At 43.9% G+C, this 23,549-nt stretch overlaps 1 protein-coding gene across 3 annotated transcripts in view; it reads left to right on the top strand.

The window, feature by feature from the left end:
- Nucleotides 1-9,408: 9,408 nt before the first annotated feature.
- Nucleotides 9,409-23,549, top strand: part of SLC22A16 (solute carrier family 22 member 16) — a 46,389-nt gene continuing 32,248 nt past the window's right edge. Inside the window, exons 1-2 of one of the 3 annotated variants that reach the window (XM_021091125.2) lie at nt 9,409-9,647; nt 11,087-11,337. Coding sequence is in view for 1 of the 3 variants with exons in the window: in XM_003121349.6 (XP_003121397.1) it covers nt 11,699-11,751 (53 nt within the window). In the remaining 2 variants the exon portion in view is untranslated. Of the gene's footprint in view, nt 9,648-11,086; nt 11,338-11,655; nt 12,257-23,549 lie in introns of those variants that run through there. The other 2 variants (XM_003121349.6, XM_084962912.1) reach the window with 2 other exon arrangements.

The raw sequence follows: 23,549 nt of genomic DNA, 5'->3' as shown, positions 1-23,549 counted from the left end.
AGTGAGTGAAATCCATCTTCTGCTACACCTTTCACATTTCTAACACAAATACAACACTCAAGGTTCCTCAACGAAACTCTAATTCATTTCATGCTTATAAAAGAGACACAGGTTATTCCAAATCTTTTCCACATTCTACAAATTCTCTGCTCGTTTGCTTTTATGGTATGAGAGGAACATTGCATTCACCTGATTCTTTCTCAACCACACTGCATTTGTTGGTGGATCAATCCCTTTAAAGCTGCTCCAGGTAGATCCCATAGTGGGGGTGCAAGTGAAATGCACCAGAGAAAGACTGTGCTGTGTAGGGTGAGAGAAACTCGCACTGTTCCCAAAAGAGAGTGGGAAGGGAGGGTGAAGATGAAAAGGGGAAGGAGGAAAGAAAGGAGCCTGAGTGGCCATGCCACTATCTACCCAGATATCCATGCTTGTAACCTCAGTGACTTCTCTTCACATTTATGTGCCCTCCCCAGGCAGCCAGTGGCCAAAGCCTGCCATTCTTCCTTCTCTGCCATTTAAGAGAAATCTCCTTCATTCTCTTTCTACTATCACATCTTTAACGTGGATCCTCAACACTGGGCTCAGACTATAACAACTTGCGCCTGGCCAATTTATTAGCTTCTCAGCTGACCTTCCTCCAATCTCTGTCACATCCCCATTATCAGACCAATCTTCCTAAAACATATTTTGTTCACCACACTGGAAAAGCCTTCAGCGGCTCCCCACTGCCCTTTAATTAAAGCCTAAGAGTTTTAGCCTAGAATTCAAGGACCCAAGCATGCGGCCCTAACTTATCTTTTTGGCCTATCTTCATAGCATTAGCTTTTAGTAAGCACTTACCAAGAGCCAAGCGCGCTGTTAAAAGTTGCTAAATGTTATTCGTCCAGTCGGAATCCCTTTCCAGGAAAGGTGTGTGTCTCCTCTTTCGTGAGGTCCTGTCAGGCAGCCACTGATGAGAGCTGAACATGTGATGCAGTTCAGCCAATCAGAGCATTCTTCCACCCCAAGCCATAGGCCAGCCAATCAGAGCATTCCCTGTTTCCATAGGTCATCCAGTCAGAACGTCCTATGCTCCTCAATCTCCAAGCCCAGCTTTCTGAAATTTGACTGGTAGGTGCAGGAGAGAGTAGGTTTCTTTCTTCTGGGTTTGAAATCTACCTGGGGAAGCAGAGACGAGCAGAGAGGAGAGGAGATGGAGAATGAGAGAAGGAGGGGGACCCTGACGATATTTTGTCCTTCTGTCTCTCACCACACAGGAGCCTAGTTCTACATCCGGACTTTTCCCATAACGAGTCAAAAAGCCTGTTCCTTACTTAAGTTTGTTTGAGATAGGTTTGCTGTTGTTATTTACAACTGAAATGGCAACAAGGCACTTCACAGGATTTAACTCATTTGACCCTCATCATGGCCTCATAAAGTAGCACTGTCACTTTCAACCATTCTGATGGGGTAGCGACACCAGAGGGATGTGACTTGCCCGAGTTCTTGCAGCTTTTAACGCAGAGATAGCAGTTACAACCAGGTGTCATACTACAGAGCTTTTCCGATGCATTCCAAGGCACCTCAGGAACCTCCCCCACGCCCCGTATTTCCTGGGTGCTAGGAAGGAGGCTGGGCGCAGCAGACTCCTGCTCTCATCTCATCTGCTGCTGTGCTGCACACTGTAACCTCACACAGGTCCTGACTTTCCACATCTGGATCTTTACTCAGGCTGTTTTCACCACCTGAACAAGCTGCCAACCCCACCTCTGCCTGGTAATACTTCTCTGTCAAATCTGAAATCGTGTCAAATCCTTCTGGAAGCCTTCAAGCTTTCCCTACCCAGAAGCAATTACTCCCTCCTTTGAGTTTTAAAGACTTGGGGTTGAACACGGGGCCAAATGACTATCTTCCATCCAGGCCTTTTATTGCACAGTAACTTGTGGGCATTTCTTTTGGAGCTTAGAGGGACTGGTGGTTTGAGGTCACCAGATTTCCTTTCCAGTTGTTTTTACAACAACTCTGCAAAACACCACCCTTTTTGTAACAAGCCGTTCCAGAGTTGTGGTCATGAAGGATAGCTTTAGAGTAAGAGAGGGCTGGGTTGGAATCTGGCTGTGCAACTCTCAAGCTTAGGCAACCTTAACAGATTGCTTATTCTCTGGGAGTCTCTTTTTTCTTATCTGAATATGGGGATGAGAACAACATTGACCTTAGAGAGTTGTGAGAAGCAAATGAGATAACGACCTTAAGATCTTACTATAGTGTCCGGCTTATAGCATGTATCTTTTTCTCTCTATCTCTCTATCTATCTCTATCTACTGATCTATCGATCTATCGATCTATCTATCTATCTATCTATCTATCTATCTATCTATCTATCTAAGTTTTTATGTACGGGATCATACCTTTGACTTGTGTTGCCCACTCACACAGAGCAGACACAAGTAAAGCACATGTTTATTAAATGAAGGCCCCAGCCAATATCTACTCCCTTAAACCTTCTTCCAGGCTTCTGCAGCAATGGTCAATTGCAGTTGATTGAGGAAACTAAAAAGAATTGGAAGCAGCAGGTTGGGATGGAGGTGGTGGGAAGGAAGAAAGAAGATGGGGGGGGGTCAGAAAATAAAAGCCCCTTTTGGGAGTTCCCATTGTGGCTCAGTGGTAACCCGACAGGTATCCATGAGGATGAGGGTTCAATCCATGGTCTTGCTCAGTGGGTTAAGGATCTGGTGTTGCCGTGAGCTGAGGCATAGTTTGCAGACATGGCTTGAATCTGGTGTTGCTGTGGCTGTGGCACAGGCCAGCAGCTATAGCTCTGATTCAACCCCTAGCCTGGGAACTTCCATATGCCAAGGGTGTGGCCCTAGAAACACACACACACACACACACACACACACACACACAAGAAAGAAAAGCCCCTTTTAAGAAAGAGTATCATAAAAGCAGTGAAGGTAATCATGGTTAGCAAAAAACAGATTTTTGCTCATTAGACCAACCTTCAATTCATCCCTTACTTTATCTTCTTCAGTGGATTTCAGGTGAGGTAGCCAAGGACATAGGCTACACTATCTTTTGGACTTGTGCATTCTTGATTCAATCCTCCTTATATTGCTGCCAGAAGGGGGAGCCCTTCAAGGGCCCAAGAGGGTTGCCTAACATTATTATTATTTTTTTTGTGTGTGCGTGTCTTTTCAGGGCCACACCATGGTATATGGAGGTTCCCAGGCTAGAGGTCTAATCGGAGTTGTAGCCGCTTGCCTATGCCAGAGCCACAGCAATGTGAGATCCAAGCCGCATCTGTGACCTACATCACAGCTCACGGTGACACCGGATCCTTAACCCACTGAGCGAGGCCAGGGATTGAACCTGCAACCTCATGGTTCCTAGTCAGATTCCTTAACCACTGAGCCACGAGGGGAACTCCCTTGCCTAACATTCTTGACTAATACTCAGAAATGAATTGTCTGAGGAGACACATGTGCTGACAAAACAAAAGAATTTATTGGAAAGGGATGCTCAAGTGGAGAGCAGGAGGGTATGGGAACCCAGGAAAACTGCTCTGTCATGTGGGTTGCCATCTCAGGTTTTATGGTAATGGGGTTAGCTTTCTTGGTTGTCTCTAGCCAATCATCTTGCTTGTGTTCATTTTAGATTTGACTCACGGTCCTTCCTGGTTGCACATGTATTTCTCAGCCAAGATGGGTTTCATTGTGAAGGTTTCTGGGTGGTTAGAAGAACATATTATTGGCTGGCATCTCCTCCCTCCTTTTGGCCTCTCCCAAATTCTCTCAGGACCCCCTGTTGTGAGACAACACAAGCAAGTGCATGGCCAAGGTGAATGGTTTTAGTCAACAGTTTCCTAACACTATTAGTGGACACGAGGCAGCTGTGCTTCAGTGGTGACTGCAGCTTCCTGCAGCTCTGGGCTGCAGCTATGGTGGTGTGATCTTGAAACAAATATTCAAGTTGTAGCCCCTAACTCTTCCTCCAGCCCTTCTAACAATATTGAAAAGCATATAATCCTTTTTATTTTATCACTCTCTTCTTGAAATACCTAGAGAGGTTTCTGTTTTCAAGCATTAATTTCTGCTTAATACAGATAACATATTTAAAGCAAGCATATTAAAAATTTGTTTTTAGGAGTTCTGGTTGTGGTGCGGTGGAAACGAATCTGACTAGGAACCATGTGGTTGCATGTTCAGTCCTTGGCCTTGCTTAGTGGATTAGGGATCCAACATTGTCGTGAGCTGTGGTATAGGTTGCAGATCCAGCATTGCTGTGGTTGTGGTGTAGGTCGGCAGCAACAGCTCCAATTAAACCCCTAGCCTGGGAACTTTCATGTGTCGCAAGTGCAGACCTAAAATGCAAAAAAAAAAAAAAAGAATTCACTTAAAAATGTTAGTCAATTTAAAGTTCATTTAAAATATATTTATAAAATTATGATATATATCTATGGCAATTATTATGAAGATGATGATCACCAATGGCTAGATACTAAATTTGGGGAGACACTGATCTTGTTTAATACACTTAAGTGGGTAGGCACTATTGTTACCTTCAAGAGAAAACTTTGAGAGGTTAAATGACCTGCCTAGGGTCACATAGGTGGAAAATGATTGTTCTGACTCCACCTTTTTTAAAACTTAGAGAAGAGACTTGGAACTTCATTCAGTTGTCTTCAAGGATCAGACATCAAACAGCATCTGAGCTGTGTCCTGAAGAATTAATTGATTTGCCAGGTAAATGATGAGGTGGGGAGGGATTTCTAGGTTGAAGGAATAGCATGAGCAAAGAGGTGGTGGTGTGGGTGAGCATCCTTCATCACAGGATCCAACAGAGCCCTGCAATTCTGGAGCAAAAGGACAGGACTGGAAGTGAGGCTTGAGGTAAGCAGGAATCCAGTCCTGGGAGGCCTGGGAGGCCATTCTGAGGAGATGAAACTTAATTCTGAAAGCCAGGGGCTGATGGCATGACCTAGTTAACTGGGGATTTTAGAGCGGTCACTCTGGTATTCTGAGGCATGATGGACGAAGTTGTCCTGTAGAGACCTGGGATAAAGCTCTAGAACTATGGGAGAAGGATGGGCTGGAGGAGGCTGGAGGTGAATGATGAGAACCAAAACCATCTCCCTGTGTACGGTTGACAGTCCCCATCGGACATCATTTTACTATTTCTCTGTCTTCATTAACATGACTTCACTATTGCAGGAAACGCTTGCCAAGAAAGATAAAAGTTACAAATACCTCATGGGTCATTGAAGGAACTTCTCAACTGTATTAAAATGAACATCAAACTTTTTGTTATATATGGAAGTTCCCAGGCTAGGGGTGGAATTGGAGCTGCAGCTACCGGCCTATGCCACAGCCACAGCAACACCAGATCCGAGCTGCATCTGCGACCTACATCGCAGTTCATGGCAATGCTGGATCCCTGACCCACTGAGCAAGGCCAGGGATTGAACCTGCATCCCCATGGATACTAAGTTGGATTCCTTCCTGCTGTACCTGAAAGTCAAACTCTTTAGCTTTTCAGTAGTAAGCTTGAAATGACTACTTACTTCCCTGGACTTTTTAGACCCCTGCCCTCAAAATCCTTACTATCCAGCATTCTGCAATCCTGTACTCTTAATATCACGATACTTTTCCAACTCCATTCAAGCCCTTCTTGGAGAGGCCTGGCTGAAACCAGATTCTAAGTCTTCTTCTGCCTCTGCCCTGCCCTCTCTGGCTGCTTCAGGGACACACTGTGACACTGCTTAGCTTTACCAGCAGTTTGCGTGGTATTTTCTGGGTTGCAATGATGGAGAATCTCTTCAAGAGGGAACATATGGCAAGAAGAGAAGAAGCCCTAGGATAATAAATGCCAGGAATATCATCATTCAAAGGCAGTGGAGCTGCTACAGTATTTTTCTGACAGAGAATTCAATGTTAGAATAAATTTCATGTCGCTTCATTGACCCTGGAAATAGGGCTTTGAGAGACAGTGAGGAGGTAATTTGATCCAAGAGTCTTCAGATGGTTAGGACTCAGTGTTCTTTGCTTATTCCAGATACTATTGTCAGTTAAATGTTGTGAATAATTATATTTTCAACATCTTTATGGTGTTTTTGATGATAGGGAAAGGAATTTGTTATAATAAATTCATAAATAATTTTACTTTATAGTTTGTGATTTTTTTTAACTTGGTTTCAAATTTTTTGCTTCACTACGAATGAGGTCATAAAAATATTATTATTATTATTGTTATTTTTTTGCCTTTTCTAGGGCTGCTCCTGCAGCATATGGAGGTTCCCAGGCTAGGGGTCTAATCAGAGCTGTAGCTGCTGGCCTACACCACAGCCACAGCAACACCGGATCTTTAACCCACTGAGCGAGGCCAGGGATCGAACCCAAAACCTCACGGTTCCTAGTCGGATTGGTTAACCACTGAGCAACAACGGGAACTCCTATTATATTTTCTTCTAAAAATTTTAGCCTCTGGCTTTTCTTCTTTAGGTCTTAAAGTCGTTGCACCCAATTATTGGTTTGAGGTAAAGATCCAATTTTGCTTTTTTTCTATATAAGTAAAAAATTGTCCCAGCACCCTTTACTGAATATATCCCATCCTTTTTTTCTGCATTTATACCTCTGTCATCTATAAAGTTTCTATTTACATGCAGGTTTGTTCTGGGCTCTCTAAATCTGTTATATTAGATTATTTACTTTTCCCTATCCCCATGTCTCTTTATTACCATAGTTTTATGCAATCTGCCCCAATCTTCTACTACTGCTACTCCAAAATAGCTCTTATCAAAGTCACCATGATCTCCATGTTGCCAAATTAAGTGGTCAATTCCAATCCTTATTTTACTGAATCTCCACTTTAAAAAAAATAATTATTTTAAAAGATAAAATCATGACTCACATACAAATATAAAATGGACACGTCCATTATTTTACTTTACTCATTAATCAATGAAGGAACTAATAAGATATTATAATCAGTTCAAAGAAGAATTCAATAAAGCCCATGTATTACAACAATAAAGGGAGTTCCCGTCCTGGCACAGCGGAAATGAATCCGACTAGGAACCATGAGGTTGTGGGTTCGATCCCTGGCCTTACTCAGTGGGTTAAGGATCTGGCGTTGCTGTGAGCTGTGATGTGGGTCACAGATGTGGCTCGGATCCTGAGTTGCTGTGGCTGTGGCCTAGGCCAGCAGCTACAGCTCCGACTGGACCCCCAGCCTGGGAATCTTCATATGCCGTGGTTTCAGCCCCAGAAAAGGCAAAAAGACATAAATAAATAAATAAATAAAATAAAGAATGCTAGAAAAAAGTTATAAATAGACTCAGAACTAGCCTATTCACAGGCAAATTGCATTCTTACCAGTTCCACCAATGCAGTCGGTTGCATTCCACAATTCATTTCCATGGATAATAATCATTGCATTATTATCAGTTTTCAACTTAAAGAGTTATAAAATAACTCAAAGACAATGAAAGATGAAGACAACCCTAAGGGTATACGAGACAGACTTTTTTTGGCTCATTTCCAGGTCTTTCACAATTTTCAAGGTGTTTCAAGAAGGACAATATCTGTTTGTCCTTCTTGAAACATCTTCCCTGGCTTCTGTGCCACCTCGATCTCTTGATGTTCCTCTTACTTTGCTGCTTGCAATATCTCATCTTTTTGATCCTCCTCCTCTTCCCATTTTTCTCTAAGTGTTGGAGTGCCCCAGAGCTCTGCCCTCTCTTCTCTTTTTACACTCTCACTCAGTGGCATCATGTAGTCTAAGAACTGGCAAACTATAGTCCATAGGCCAAATCTTGCCTGCCACCTGTTTCTACAAATAAATTTTATTGGAACATAGTCATGCTCATTCATTCATATACTGTCTACACTTGGCGTCATACTACAATAGCAGACTTAAGTAAATGGTTGTGACAGGCTCCAACGTCATACCATTCCACATCTCTGAAACTGACTAATGTCTAAAGGTCTGATACTCAAGTATTGGCAAAGATGTGGAACAAATTAGAACTTTTAAACTCTCCTGGTTGGAAGACAAATTGGTATAATCACTTTGGAGAGCAATTTGGCAATATTTAATAAAGTTGATATACATGCCTTACAACACAACAACTCCATTCCTAGGTGCATACCTTAGAAAAACTCCAGTCTATGTACTTAGCGTTGATTATAGCAGTAGTGTTGTAGTAAAAATTTGAATGCAGTCTTCATGCCCATCAATTATAAAATGTTTAAGTAAATTGTTCTATGTTAGAACAACAGAGTACTAAATAGCAATGAAAAAGAAATGAACTAGAGCTACTCATATCAATATGCATGTATTTCCCAAACAAATCTGCAGAGGAAAAAATCAAGTTGCAGAATACATGCACATACCTAGATTTTTATGATAAAAAAATCTTTTTTTATCATACATTTTTTGTTAGATTTATCCTTAAGTATTTATATTTTTAGTGCTATTACAAATTATTTTAAAAATAATTTAATTTCCAAATTTTCATTGCTAGTGTATAGACATACAATTGATTGTTGTATTTTTCGTTTGTTTTTGTCTTTTTAGGGCTGCACCCATGGCATATGGAGGTTCCCAGGCTAGTGGTCCAATCGGAGCTGTAGCTGACTGCCCACACCATAGCCATAGCAATGCCAGATCCAAGCCAGGTCTGCAACCTACACCATAGCTCATGGCAACACAGGATCCTTAACCTACTGAGCAAGGCCAGGGATCAAACCCGTGGATGCTAGTCGTCTTCGCTAACCCCTGAGCCACGACGGGAACTCCTGACTGTTGTATATTAATCTTGTATCATACAACTTTGCCAAAGTCATTTATTCTAACAATTTTTTTGGGAGGGTAAACTCCTTCAGATTTTCTACATAGATTATCATATCATCTGGGAATACAGACAGTTTTACTTCTTTCTTTCCAATCTGAAGACTTTACTTTTTCTTGCCCGAACCCCCAGGACAAAGCTGAATAATGGTAGTGAGAGTGGGCATCCTTATCTTATTCCTGATCTTAGGGCAAGATAGTCTTTCAACATTAAGTATACTATTAGCTATAGGTGTTTTGTTGATGCCCTTCATCAGATTGAGGAAATTCCCTTCTGCGATACTGTGATATAATAAGAAATGCATATTCCATCTTCATTCTCAATTTCTGGCACAAAACTCCTAAACCCTGTTAAGTTCCTGAGTGACAGGGGTGATAGGAGAATTTTTGTTTTCATATTCGGTCTTAACTCCCTGACACACAATCTTCTAAGACCCTTAGAATCTCCAGAGTGATAAGGGTATCTTTCTGCTACAGCAATGAAATGACTTCTAGCTGGAGGACTTTAGATAGCTTCAAAACGGGGGCTGGTTTCCAGAAAGACCAAGGCAGGCCTTAGAGGGTTGGAACTTTCATTCCCCTATTCTGACCTCCAGGGAGGGGAGAGGAGCTGGAGATTGAGCTGATCACCCATAGCCGGTGATTCAATCAACCAAGCCTGTGTAGAGAGACCTCCATAAAACACCCTGAACTGTGGGATTGGGAGAACAAATGGGGTGCTGGAAAGGTGGCATGCCTTCTGTGCCCCTTCCCCTATACCCTGCCCTGTGAACCTCTTCATCTGTAGCCTTTATAATACCCTTTATGATAAATCGGTAAATGTAAGTAAAGTGTTTTCCTGAGGTCTGGGAGCTGTTCCAGCAAATAATAGAACCGGAGGAGGGGGTCATGGGAACCCCTGATTTGTAGCTAGTTGATTAGAAGTACAAGAGGCCTGGGGCTTGTGATTGGCGTCTGAAGTAGGGGACAGCACTCTGGGACTGAGCCTTTAATTTGTGGGATCTAATGCTAACTCCAAGCAGTTAGTGTTAGAATTGAATTAAATTTAGGTCACTTAGGTATTTGGAGAGTTGGATAATTTGTTGTTGGTATGAGGAACCCCCACTCCTATTTCATGTCAGAAATATTCTATGGGTAGAAACATCGTAATACCTTTTATTCTTAGTTTGTTGGGTGTTTTTTATTGTGAAAGGATGTTGGGTTTTTTGTCAAGTGCTTCTTTTTTAGTTAGTATGGTAAATTTTATTGATCGATTTTCTTGCTTTCTTGGGATAAAACTTACTTGGTCATGACGTATTGTGTTTTATGTAAAGATGCGTTCAATTTGCTAACATTTTGTTAAGAATTGTTTGTGGCTATGTTCATGAGGTGTATTGGTCTATAGTTTTCTTGTCTTTGCCTAGTTCTGGTATCAGGGTAATATTGGCCCATAGAATGAGTCAGAATGAGTTGAGAGGTATTTTCTACTCTTCAGTTTTCTTGAAGTGTGTGTGTGAAAAGTCAGTATGATTTCTTCCTTAAATGTTTGGGCCTGGAGTTAACTTTGCAAAGGTTTTTAACTACACGTTGAATTTCTTTAATAGATATAGGGCTATTCTGGTTATCTATTTTTTTCTTGATTGGGTATTGGTAGTTTGTATTTCAAGGAATTCGTCCATTTTACCTATGTGTCATTTCTATTTGTTGTTATTAGAATAGCAGATAAAAGTTCAACCTTCCCCTTATCTCTTCCAGGTAACTCTCCCTTTGGTGCTTTGAAGCAATAGAGGGTCTTGACTGGTCTCTGTGGTTCCCATCTTTGCCTAGGGTCAGCTCTTGGCAAAGCTACTCCTCACTCCCCCCCCCTCCCCCGCCCGCCACCTGTACCTCCGTAGCATTTCCTACCTTAAATGTCTCTAGTTAGCAGAAATCTACCTAATCAGAGAAATCCATTCCAAACTGTTTATTACTTAATGGAATAATCATTCCAGGAATATTTGTATTTCAAAAGAAAATACGCATAGCAAAAATAAATAAATCTTAGTAGTGTTCTTTTAGGCTCCGTGACAATCAAGGGAGGGAAGAACTTAGGAAGATAGGCTTTCCTCACTTTTTCAAGTCCTTTTCAAAGTACAAGTTTGCTGTACTCACTCTTCTCAACGTTTATTCCTAGGGAGTTCCCTTTGCCCTTTGGTCAACAAAAGATCTTTCACACAACCCCACCAGGTCCTGAGGCTTCTTAGAGTCATCAAAATCCATTCTTTTTGCTCTGCTTTTGTAGAGCCCTGTCCTGGCCCCTCAAACTGTTGGACTTCTCCGAGAAAGCGATATTTGTGCCCAAGAGTGGAGTCCAGAAATGTGAATATAAAACCAAGTCCTGCGGCTGACTCAAGCACGAAAGTTTGAGAGCCATGGTTGCAAGACGCGCGGTTCCAGACCGAACCCGGGTCTCGACATGCCCACCTCTTGGGCTGTCGGGTAACAGCCTTTTTCCAGGCGCTTCCTTCCAGACTGGCGACCAAAACCGACGCGGTGAGTGTCAAGGGTCTGTTGGGGTGGAGGAGAGGGCGCGGGAAGTGGCGGACCTGGGGGTGGGCGCACCGGGAGATCGCAGGCTCCGGGACCCTACAGCGCTGGGCGAGTGGCCGCGGCGACAGGGATTAGGGGATTAGCTCGGAGGGAAGAGAAAGGAACACAACCTGGGTCCGCGTGCGGCTCGAGCATTTTGACGCGCACTGGACGCAGAAGCCTGGGCGGACCCGCGGGCGGGCGGAGGGGGCCGGGTGGTTTGCGGCGGCGGTGCCCGCCGAGCTGGGTTGGGCGGGGCGGGGCGTGGTGCCCACAGCCCCCGGCACTTGGTGAGTTTCGCGCGGTCGTGGTGCACGGCGGCGCCATGGAGGCCGGCAACTTGGAGGTGATTTTTGACCGCGTGGGGCACTTCGGCAGGTAGGGAGCTGGGGTGCGGGCGAGGAGGGAGGACAGTGCGGGGGGAGCGGGAGCCACGTGGGTGGAGGCGCCGGTGGGGTCTGTTTCTTTCCGTTGCGGCTGGGTTCTCGCGCGGCGCTCGCATTCGGAAAACATCTCCACCTCTCCTTTCCCAGAGGAGTAGGGAGGCCAGCGTTCAGCCTTCTACCCTGAGTAGGATTGTGCTCTCGAACTGTGGCGCCGGGACCTCCCCAGAGCGATCAAGGGGCGCCGCGGCTCGCTTCTGGAGTGGCGGGTGCGGGGCTCGCCTGGCGCGCTTACTGCCGGGCAGGTGGAACCTGGGGCGCGCTCTCTGCGGGAGCCAGAGTCGGGAGGTCCGGCTGGAGAGGCTGGGGCACACGAATAGAAGAGTGACTGTTCTTGGCGGCTCGTTCCTGTAATCCGCCAAATGGGCTCCTCTTTCACTTCCCCAGGCAACTGCTGTCTTTCCCCGCCCCGCGGTGGCGTCTCCCGCAGTGCCTAGCAGGTATTGAATTGCCCCAGGAACAACCGTTAGATTTTTTTGCTGTTTTTAGAAACTTAGCAAGTGCCAGCTACACAGCGCTTCATTTGATGCCCAGGGAATCTTGCAGAGGGGGTTGAATACTTACTTCAATCATCAGGAAACTGAGGCTGGTAGCAGCAGGGACCCACAGCTACCTCAAGGTGGGACACAGATTTGACCTTTCTACATTGTCACTCTTTTTTTTTTTTTTTGTACAGTTGTCAAAAATTTTTCATTTGTCAAATTTAAAATATATTCATTCCTTCATTCATTCATGGAGAAACATTCCTCCGTCTGACCTAGAACGTTTTGGGAAGAGAGGCAGCTGGATGAGGGTCCATACAGCATGCTGATCAGAGGTTTGCAGCTCAGTCTGAACTCCAGCCTGCCGTTTACCTCTAATGTGATTCTGGGAGTACTGTGTCTCAGCTTCCTATTCATGAAATGAGAATTAGAATCATTTTTTGTGTGCGTCTGTCTTTTTTTTTTTTTTTTTTTTTTGTCTTTTCTGGGGCCGAACCTGCAGCATATGGAGGGTCCCAGGCTAGGGGTCTAATCGGAACTACAGTTGCCGGCCTACACCAGAGCCACAGCAATGCAGGATCCGAGCCACGTCTGCGACCTGCACCACAGCTCACGGTAATGCCGATGTCGGATCCTTAATCCTCTGAGTGCGGCCAGGGATCGAACCTGAAACCTCATGGTTCCTAGTTGAATTCCTAGTGAACACTGAGCCACTACGGGAAATCCTAGAATCATTTCTGCCTTAGCTCCTTCCAGGCTTGTGTTGAAGAGATGATGTGGTGCTGTTCTCCATCAGTGAAAGTTGCACAAATGTTGGTTATGATTTCCAGTGTCCACAGAAAGGAAGTGGACGAGCAGGCAGAGGAGGGGCAGGAGGCCCCAGCTCTCCCCTCCTTACTTTTGATACCTGCATTTTTGAGTCGTTTTGGCACCTGGCTCGATCATAAGTTCTTGGTACATGTTCCCTTTGTGTACCTTCACTGCAGCTCTGTGAGATTGGTGGCATCACTCTCATTTTATACATGAGAAAGTCAGGCCTTGTGACCAAATCACAAATATATTAGCAGCAGAGAAGAGCTGGATGTCTTCAGATGTCCATTGGCCTCCACAGCCCATGCTCTCAGCCATGGTGTGGTCCTGAGCACAACCCTGGGATCAGCCAAGTTCTTCATGTATTATCTCATCTTATCCTTCTTGAAGCAGAATAATGTAGGGATCACAAGATCAGCTCTGGGGAGGAATATATGAGTTCCAATTGTGGCTTACCAAGTATTAGCTTTATGGTCTTAAGCATTTCACTTACCACTTCCTCATCTGGAAAATGGGGGTAATAATAGTACTACAGATGTTTATTATAAGGACTCCATGTGCAGCCCTCTCATTTCATCCTCACAGTAACCCAATGAGGCAATAGTTACTAATACCATTCTTTCCCCATGTATTTTAGGGGTTAACTGAGATACTTAGGTGCTGTAACAAAGCGATCCCCGGATTGGAAGTCTGTCCCTTTCTGGTAACTGTCCAGGGCAGGATTTTTTTTTTTCCAATTTTGGCCACCCCTGTGCCATCTGTGCTGGGGGGAATCTAAGAACCTAGATCTTTGAGTTATCTTGGGATAGAGGGGGAGATGGTTTAAACTTCAGAGTTGGCATATTGAGCTTGGTGGCTGACTTATATATGGATACAGGTAGTGATTTTTCCCCCAATTTGCATGAATCTTTTAGGCTCTTGTTTTTTTAAAATTACTTTTTAAAAATTATAGTTGATTTACAATGTTGTGCCAATTTCGGCTGTACAGCAGAGTGACCCAGTCATACATATATATACATTCCTTTTCTTATGTTATCTTCCATCATGGTCTGTCCCAAGAGATTAGGACTGTGCTATACAGTAGGTCCTCATTGCTTATTCATTCTGAATGTAGTAATTTTCATCTACTAACCCCAAACTCCCAGTCCATCCCACTCCCTTCCCCTCCCCTTTGGCGACCATGAGCCTGTTCTGTTTTGTAGATAGGTTCATTTGAGCCATATCTTAGATTCCACATGTAAGTGGTATTGTATTTTTTGTATTTCTCCCTCTCTCTCTCTCTCTTTTTTTTTTTTTTTTTTTTTTTTTTGGTCTTTTTAGGGCTGCTCCCACGGCATATGGAGGTTCCCAGGCTATGGGTCGAATTGTAGGTGTAGCTGCCGGCCTACACCACAGCCACAGCAACATGGGATCCAAGCCACGTCTGCGACCAACACCACAGCACACAGCAACACCGGATCCTTAACCCAACGAGCAAGGCCAGGGATTGAACCCGCGTCCTCTTGCATACTAGCTGGGTTCATTAACGGCTGAGCCAAGACAGGAGCTCCTGTCTTTCTCTTTCTGATTTACTGTACTTAGTATGATAATCTCTGGTTGCATCCTAGGCTCTTCTTTTTTGACTTCACCTCATGAACATCATAATAGCTGTAACACTTATATGCACCTACAGTGCTTTATGTGTATCAACTCTTTACATTTCCACAACAACCCATTTTCAGATGAGGAAACTAAGGCACAGAAAGGGTAAAGATTTTGCCCAAAGACTCAGGTGGAAGTAACCAGAGACAAGATTCAAACCTTGGCAGTCTGACTCTGGAGTCCATGCTCTTAACCACAGGGGGATATATCAGTTTTGCTTCATTATACAGAATAATGTAAATCTAGGATTGAAAGTAATTTCTTTCACTTCTCACCCAGATTGCAGGGGTCTGTTTCCTTGGGGGGAGGTGTTCTAATCATCTTTGCTTTTCCATACCTCTGAATTTTCTGTCTGTCGTGTCTGTATGATTCTTTCTTCCATTAGTATTTCTCTCCAGCTGTGTGGTATGTTGTGTTTCTTAAGTCTGTTGTTCTGAAGGGGCCTAGGTTGGGGGATGCCTGATGGACAACAGTCTTTTATAAGGGAGAGTCTGATATGTAAAAAAAACCTAAAGAAGTTTTTTTCAGGAAGTTATAATAAGGCAAAGGGAAATTTGAATTGAAAGGATGCCCAACACCTTCCCAGCACATAGAAAGTATATTTAATGAACTAGTGTAGCTTCTCTGGAGACTCCTAGTGGCTTATTATTCCTGGAGTATAAAGTGAGAGAAGGCTGGTAAGAGGTAAGCTTATAGTTATCCCCAAGAATAATTTTTTTATTTTTTATAATGATTTTTATTTTTTCTATTATAGCTGGTTTACAGTATTCTGTCAATTTTCTACTGTACAGCAAGGTGACCCAGTCACACATGCATGTATACATTATTTTTTCTCGCATTATCATGTTCCATCATAAGTGACTAGATATAGTTCCCAGTGCTACACAGCAGGATCTCATTGCTTATCCACTCCAAAGGCAATAGCCTGCATCTATTAACCTCAAATTCCCAGTCCATCCCACTCCCTCTCTCCCCCACCTTGGAAACTACAATCTATTCTCCAAATCCATGAAGTTCTTTTCTATGGAAAGGTTCATTTGTGCCATGTATTGTATCCCAGATATAAGTGATATCATATGGTATTTGTCTTTCTCTTTCTGACTTATTTCACTCAGTATAAGAGTCTCTAGTTCCTTCTATGTTGCTCCAAATGGCATTATTTTGTTCTTTTTTATGGCTGAGTAGTATTCCATGGTATACATATACCATGTCTTCTTAATTCAATCATCTATCAATGGACATTTGGGTTGTTTCCATGTCTTGGCTATTGTGAATGGTGCTGTAATGAATATGCGGGTGGATGTGTCTTTTTCAAGGAAAGTTTTATCTGGATATATGCCCAAGAGTGGGATTGCTGGGTCATATGGTTGTTCTATGTACAGTTTTCTAAGGTACCTCCATACTGTTTTCCATAGTGATTGCACCAATTTACATACCCACCCACAGTGTAGGAAGGTTTTCTTTTCTCCACACCCTCTCTAGCATTTGTTATTTGTGGCCTTATTAATGATGGCCACTCTGACTGGTGTGAGGTGGTGATTCTTCTTTTGTTAATGTGGTATATGACCTCGATTGATTTGTGTATGTTGAACAATCCTTGTGAACCTGGGATGAATCTCCAGGTGTGTGATATGTTGTATTTGATCTTTTTTATATGTTGTTGGGTTCGGTCATGGTGTGTGATCTTTTTTATATGTTGTTGGATTTGGTTGGCTAAAACTTTGTTGAGAAGTTTTGTGTCTGTATTCATCAAAGATATTGGCCTGTAGTTTTCTTCTTTGGTAGTAACTTTGTCTGGTTTTGGGTGATGTTGGCTTCATAGAATGTCTTTGGGCGTGTTTCTTCTTCAGCCTTTTGGAAAAGTTGAAGGAGGATGGTATAAGTTCCTCTTTGTATGTTTGGTAGAATTTGCCTGTGAAGTCTGGTCTTGGACTTTTGTTTGTTGGCAGTGTTTTTATGACATATTCAATTTCATTTTTAGTGATGGGTCTGTTCAGTTGATCTGTTTCTTCTTGATTCAGTTTTGGCAGGCTGTAAGTCTCTAGAAAGTTGTCCATTTCTTCTAGGTTGTCAAATTTGTTGGCATACAGTTGTTCAAAGTATTCTTTTATGTTTTTTTTATATTTCTGCAGTATCCGTTGTGATTTCTCCTTTTTCATTTCTTATTTTGTTTATTTGGGATTTTTCTCTCTTCTTCTTGGTGAGTCTGGCCAGAGGTTTGTCAATTTTGTTTACCTTTTCAAAGAACCAGCTCTTGGTTTTATTGATTTTTTTCTATTCTTTTTTGAATTTCTATTTTATTGATTTCCTCTCTGATTGTTATGATTTCCTTCCTTCTGCTTACTTTAGGGGTTTTGTTTTGTTCTACATGAATTTTCTAATTCATTTAGGTGGTGGGTTAAGTTTTCAATTTGAGATTTTTCTTCTTTTTTGAGGAAGGCCTGTATTGCTATGAATTTCCCTCTGAGCACTGCTTTTGCAGCATCCCATGGATTTTGAGTGGTTGCATCTTCATTATCTTTTGTCTCGAGGTATTTTTTAATTTCCTTCTTGATTTCCTCATTGACCCATTGGTTTTTTAGTAGCATGTTGTTTAGTCTCCATGTAGTTATTTTTTTTTTCTCATTTCTTTTCCTGTGGTTGATTTCTAGTTTCATGCCATTGTGGCCAGAGAAGATACTTGAAATAATTTCTAAACTCCTAAGTTTGTTGAGGTTAGCTTTGTGCCCCAGTATGTGATTGATCCTTGAGAATGTTCCATCTGCACTTGAGAAGAATGTATATTCTGATATTTGGGATGTAATGTCCTGAAAATGTCAATCAAGTCTAACTTTTCTACTGTGTCATTTAAGATCTCTGTTGCCTTATTGATTTTCTGTCCTGAGGATCTGTCCATTGATGTGAGTGGGGTGTTAAAGTCTCCTACTATGATTGTATTCCCATCAATTTCTCCTTTTATGTCTATTAATATTTGTTGTATGTATCTGGGTGCTCCTATATTTGGGGCATATATGTTGACGATTGTAATATCCTCTTCTTGAATGGATCCTTTAACCATTAAATAGTGTCCTTCTTTGTCTTTCTTTCTTTATGGACTTCATTTTAAAGTCTGTTTTGTCTAATGTGAGTATTGCTACTCCTGCTTTCCTGTCTTTTCCATTGGCGTGAAATAGCTTTTCCCATATCCTCACTTTCAATCTGTCTGTGTCCTTTGCCCTAAGGTGAGTCTCTTGTAGACAGCAGATTGTACGTTTTGCATTTTTTTTTGGGGGGGGGGGGTCTTTTCCAGGGCTGCATCCACAGTACCTGGACGTTCCCAGGCTAGGGGTCTAATCAGAGCTGTAGCCACCAGTCTACACCAGAGCCACAGCAATGCAGGATCCAAGCCACGCCTGTGACCTACGCATAGCTCACGGCAACACCAGATCCTTAACCCACAGAGCAAGGCCAGGGATAGAACCTGCAACCTCATAGGTTCCTAGTTGGATTTGTTAACCACTGAGCTGAAACAGGAACTCCTGTTTTTGCTTTTTTATCCAATCTGCCACTCTGTATCTTTTGATTGGAGCATTCAGTCCATTGACATTTAAGGTAATTATTGATAGATATGTATTTATTACCATTTTAAACCTTGTTTTCCAGTTGATTCTGTTTCTGCTTCCTTCCTTTTGTTTTTTGGTCAGATGATTTCCATTTATTTTATTTTATTATTATTATTATTATTTTTGTCTTTTGTCTGTCTGTTGTTGTTGTTGTTGCTATTTCTTGGGCCGCTCCCGCGGCATATGGAGGTTCCCAGGCTAGGGGTTGAATTGGAGCTGTAGCCACCAGCCTAGGCCAGAGCCACAGCAACGCGGGATCCGAGCCGCGTCTGCGACCTACACCACAGCTCACGGCAACGCCGGATCGTTAACCCACTGAGCAAGGGCAGGGACCGAACCCGCAACCTCATGGTTCCTAGTCGGATTCGTTAACCACTGCGCCACGACAGAAACTCCTCCATTTATTTTATGCTTGAGTACTTTTCTTTTTAGTTTTGTGAACGTAATGTTTGGTTTTGATTTGTGGTTGCCCTGTTTTTTAAGTGTGCTAACCCTTTGCTGTATCTGCTTGCTTTATCCTGATAGTCATGTGGGCTCAAACACATTATAAAAAAAAGAGTCTATATTTTCTTACTTTCCTTACCCACATTCTATGATTTTAAAGTCATTTTTTAAACATCTTCATATTTGTCCTTTTGCTGTTCCTTGTGTTTATCATAGATTTTACAGTAGTTTTTTTTTTTTTTTTCTTTTTTCAGTCTGTATGCTGGCTTATTTAAGTGATTGCTTTCCAATTGTGGTTTCCTCGATCCTGTTTCTTCTTACTTCTTTTTTTGTTTAGAGAAGCCCTTTCATATTTCTTTTAGAATGGGTTTAGTATTGCTGTACTCTTTTAGCTTTTGTTTGTTGGAGAAATTCTTTATTTCCCCTTCTATTTTAAATGATATTCTTGCTGGATAGAGTATTGTAGGCTGCAAAATTTCTCATTTCAGAACTTTAAATATATCTTGCCATTCCTTTCTGGCCTGCAGTGTTTCTGCAGCGAAATCAGCTGATAGCCTTACCGGGGTTCCCTTATAATTAATGCTTTGTGTTTCTCTTGCTGCCTTTAGAATCCTCTCTTTAACTTTTGCCATTTTTATTAGAATATGTCTTGGTGTGGGCCTATTTGGGTTCAACTTGTTTGGGACCTTCTGTACTTCCTGTATCTTGATATCTTTTTCCTTTAGATTTGGAAAGTTTTCAGCCGTGACTTCTTCAAATATGTTTTCAATCCTCTTTTCTTTTTCTTCTCCTTCTGGAATTCCTATTATGCATAGATTGGCCAGCTTTATATTATCCCATATATCTCTTATATTGCTTTCATATTGTTTTCATTTGGTTTTCTGTCTGCTGTCCTGATTGGGTGATTTCCATTATTCTATCTTCCAAGTCACTAATTCATTCCTCTGCATTATTCATTCTGCTCTTTAGTGCCTTTAGCTCAGTTGGCATCTCTGCAAGTCAATTTTCTAATTTTTCTATGTTACTCCTTATATTTTCTAGTTCATTTCTAAAGGAATCTGCATTACTGTTCATATCTGCTCTTAATTCCTTGATAGTCAGCCTTAATTCCTTCAGTATTTTCACTGTCTCCCTTTTGAACTCAATGTTTATCAGACTGCAGAAGTCTGTCTCATTGTTTGCTGCTTCAGGAGAATTCTCCTGTTCCTTTAACTGGGAATGGTTCCTGCACTTCTTCACCTTGCTTATGTTTTTCTTTTTCTGTGAGCTTAGGGAAGCCAAACTGTATTCTTGGAGGGCTTCTTCTATGCAAGAGCACTCCTTTGTATTGCATTGTGGGGGATTACTATTATTTTTGGTGTGGGAGTTTGGATATTTGCTGTCTCTTTCTTCAGTGTGAGCAGGCTGTTATCCCCAGGGTGCTGAGTGTGTTTTCAGGGAGGAGGAGGCAATGGGTAGGGCTAGTGGTTAGTGCCTGGTTGCTGGGCTCTTAATAGCAGTAAGAACCTGCAGGAAGGTGGTGCAGCTACTCCTAGTCGAAGGGCCCTGGGAAGTGGTAATGAGCTTTAGGGGGATTTACAAGGTGTCCAGAGCATTTGGCAGTGGCAGCAGGAGGGCGTGTGAGTTCCCAGGGGAGTCAGAGCAACAACAGGTAGTGTACAGTTGCAAAGCCCTCCTCTGAGATGATTGGAGCTGCAAGTGCTGCCTGTTCGGGGACCTCTAGTGGCAGTGGGCCACGCCTGCCTCTGGAGTAAGTGATAACTGTGGTGGTTTGCCCCCACCTGCAGACCACACAAGAAGCACCCTGTCTCACATGGCCCACATAGGAGGTGTTGCACAGGCTGCTCCTAGTTGCAGGACTCTGGGAAGGGACAGTGATCAAGTACCTGGGCACTGCCCAGAGCATTTGGCAGTGGCAGCAGCAGGGCAGTTGTGCTTCCCAGGGAGCAAGAGCAATAACAGGTGGTGTTCCATCACAGTGTCCTCCTCTGTGGTGCCCTCTGAGGTGGTTGGGGCTGCAAGTGATTCTTGTTCAGGGATCCCCAGAAGCAGTGGACCACGCCCACCTTTGGAGTCAGAGATAACTGTGATGATTTGCCCTCACCACCTTCAGACCACACAAGAAGCACCCCTTCCCACTTAGCCCATGCAGGAGATGCTGCACCAGCTGCTCCTAGTTGTAGGGTCTTGGGAAGAGACAGTGATCAAGCATCTGAGCACTGTCCAGAGTGTTTGGCAGTGGCAGCTGCAGGGTAGGTATGCTCCCAGGGGAGTGAGAACAACAACGTGTGGTGCTTGGTTGCAGTGCCCTCCTTGTTTTTTCTTTTTTTGCCAATCCCTGAGGTGACTGAGGCCAAAGGTAAAGCCTACTCACAGGCCCCTAGTGGTGGCAGGGCATGCCTCCCTCTGGCCTCCCAGACGACCTCTGCAGTCTGTCCCTGTCACCTGTAGATCACGCAAGAAGCACCACGTGGCACTTAGCCCACCCCCCCACACACACCCCCTGCTGCCCTTAGCCCACACAAGACCTGGCCACCTGTAGCCTGCACAAGAAGCGCCTGGTCTCCCATAGCCTGAGCAAGTGGCTTCTTGCCACCTGTAGCCTGCACCCAAGGTGCCCCACCCTCCGAGAGGGTGAGCGCTCCTGCGTGTGCAGGGAGATTCCTATGGCAGTCCACCCTCCTTCTCTCGCCCTCCACAACAGTGGCTCTTTGCTTCTCTTGAAGGCCCAGACCTCCTCCCAGGTTCTCTCTGCCATGGCGTTCCACTCACCAGTCATAGCACACCGCTCCCCCGCCCATGGCACACTGCTCCTTAGCCCCTCAGGCAGTCCCCACACAGCCAACCCCATCCTCTCTCCAGGACTGACCTCCGAAGCCTAAGTCTCAGTGCCCAGCCCCCACCTGAGCATCCCAGGCTGTGGTGTCTGGCCGGTGGTACAGATGATCTGTGCGGCTCTCACTCTACTTTGCCCTCCTCAGTCCAGCTGCTGCGCTTTTCTCGGTGACTTTGAGGTCCCTCCAACTCAGCTGATCTTTCCGTCGGTCAGGTGGCTTCCCAAGAGGTGGGTTCCTTTTCTCCTTCACAGCTCCCTCTCAGAAACGCTAGTTCCATCCTGATTCCTTTTCTCACTCTCTCTTTTTTTCTTTTGTTCTACCCAGTTATGTAAGAGTTTCTTGCCCTTTTTGGAGGTTTAAGTTCTTCTGCCATCATTCAATAGATGTTCTGTGCCAGTCGTCTTACATGTAGGTTTTTTTTTTTTTTTTTTTTTTTGTCTTTTCGTCGTTTTGCCTTTTCTAGGGCCGCTGCCACGGCATGTGGAGGTTCCCAGGCTAGGGGTCTAATCGGAGCTGTAGCCACCGGCCTACACCAAAGCCACAGCAACGCGGGATCCAAGCCGCATCTGTGACCTACAACACAGCTCATGGCAATGCCGGATCCTTAACCCACTGAGCAAGGCCAGGGATCAAACCTGTAACCTCATGGTTCCTAGTCGGATTCATTAACCACTGCGCCACAACAGGAACTCCTAGATGTGGTTTTTTGATGTGTTTGTGGGAGAAGGTGAGTGCGACCTCTTACTCCTCCGCCATCTTGATCCCCCCCTCACTGCCACCAGAATATTTTTGATGTCATGTTAAGCAGTTTGGGAATTAGCATCACTCTGAAGCCTGGAAGGTACATTGGACGGGCAGGAATTGGGGCAAGGAGACCAGAGAAGACCCAGAGAAGAACTGTGGTGGGAGATAATGAGGGTCTGGACTAGTGCAGGGGGAGTGTGAGCAGGTAGGATGGGATAGTTTTCACAGGTAGAGTGTGTGAGACCTCCCGGCCCTAAGGCATGAAGAAGTGGGAAGGACCACGAGGGCCCCCATGCCATGCCTCTACCCCATATTTCTAGTTTGTGTGGATAATGGTGCCCTAAACTCAGCAGCAATTACATTCCAGGTGGGGCAGGCTTGGGGCTTGGATACTGAGATCCATGGGAAAATCTCCTGTAAGTTCATTATGGGAATTCCAAGTCAAGACATCCCATAGGCATTCAGGTAAATACATATTGTTCAGGCAAACCGCTTCTTTGTCATTGTGGATTGGGGGGCCAGCCAGGGCTGCAGTCTAGCTGATAGGCACCGTGTGGACAGGCTGGGTGTGCCCATTCCAGTCATGCCTCGGCAAGGGCATTGCTGAACACGTTTTCCTCCCCTGGGTCTGGCAGATGTAAGACTTGTAAACTGATGTATTAACATGTATACAGAAACGTGGACACCGAGTCTACAACCTGCTGAATCATCAAGTGAGCACACATGTGGGACCACTCAGATCACCCTTCTCATGCCTCCGTCCTCTCCCCCAACTGACTACTGTCCTCACATCTAACACCATAGATTAGTTTGCCCGATTCTACACTTTATATAATTGGAGTAAAAAAATCACTCTCTGGAGCTCCCATTGTGGCTCAGCAGAAATGAATCTGACTGGTATCCATGGGGACATGGGTTCGATCCCTGGCCTTGGTCAGTGAGTTAAGGATCTGGTGTTGCCATGAGCTGTGGTGTAGGTTGCAGATGTGGCTCGGATCTGGCATTGCTGTGGCTGTGGTGTAGGTCGGCAGCTACAGCTCCTTTTGGACCCCTAGCCTGGGAACCTCCATATGCCATGGGTGCAGCCCTAAAAAGAAAAAAAAAAAATCACTCTCTGTCTTCCAGTTTCTTTGGTTCAATACTTATGTGTGCGCTTTACCCATATTGTATATG

The sequence above is a fragment of the Sus scrofa genome, chromosome 1 (genome assembly GCF_054392235.1).
Source record: "Sus scrofa isolate SSC_HxYL_T2T_F1_AM1 chromosome 1, Sscrofa_HxYL_maternal_Yorkshire_Landrace_v2.0, whole genome shotgun sequence".
Taxonomy (NCBI): Eukaryota; Metazoa; Chordata; class Mammalia; order Artiodactyla; family Suidae; genus Sus; species Sus scrofa.
Note: the sequence above shows the minus strand (reverse complement) of the source record. Positions and strands in the feature narration are given on the sequence as shown.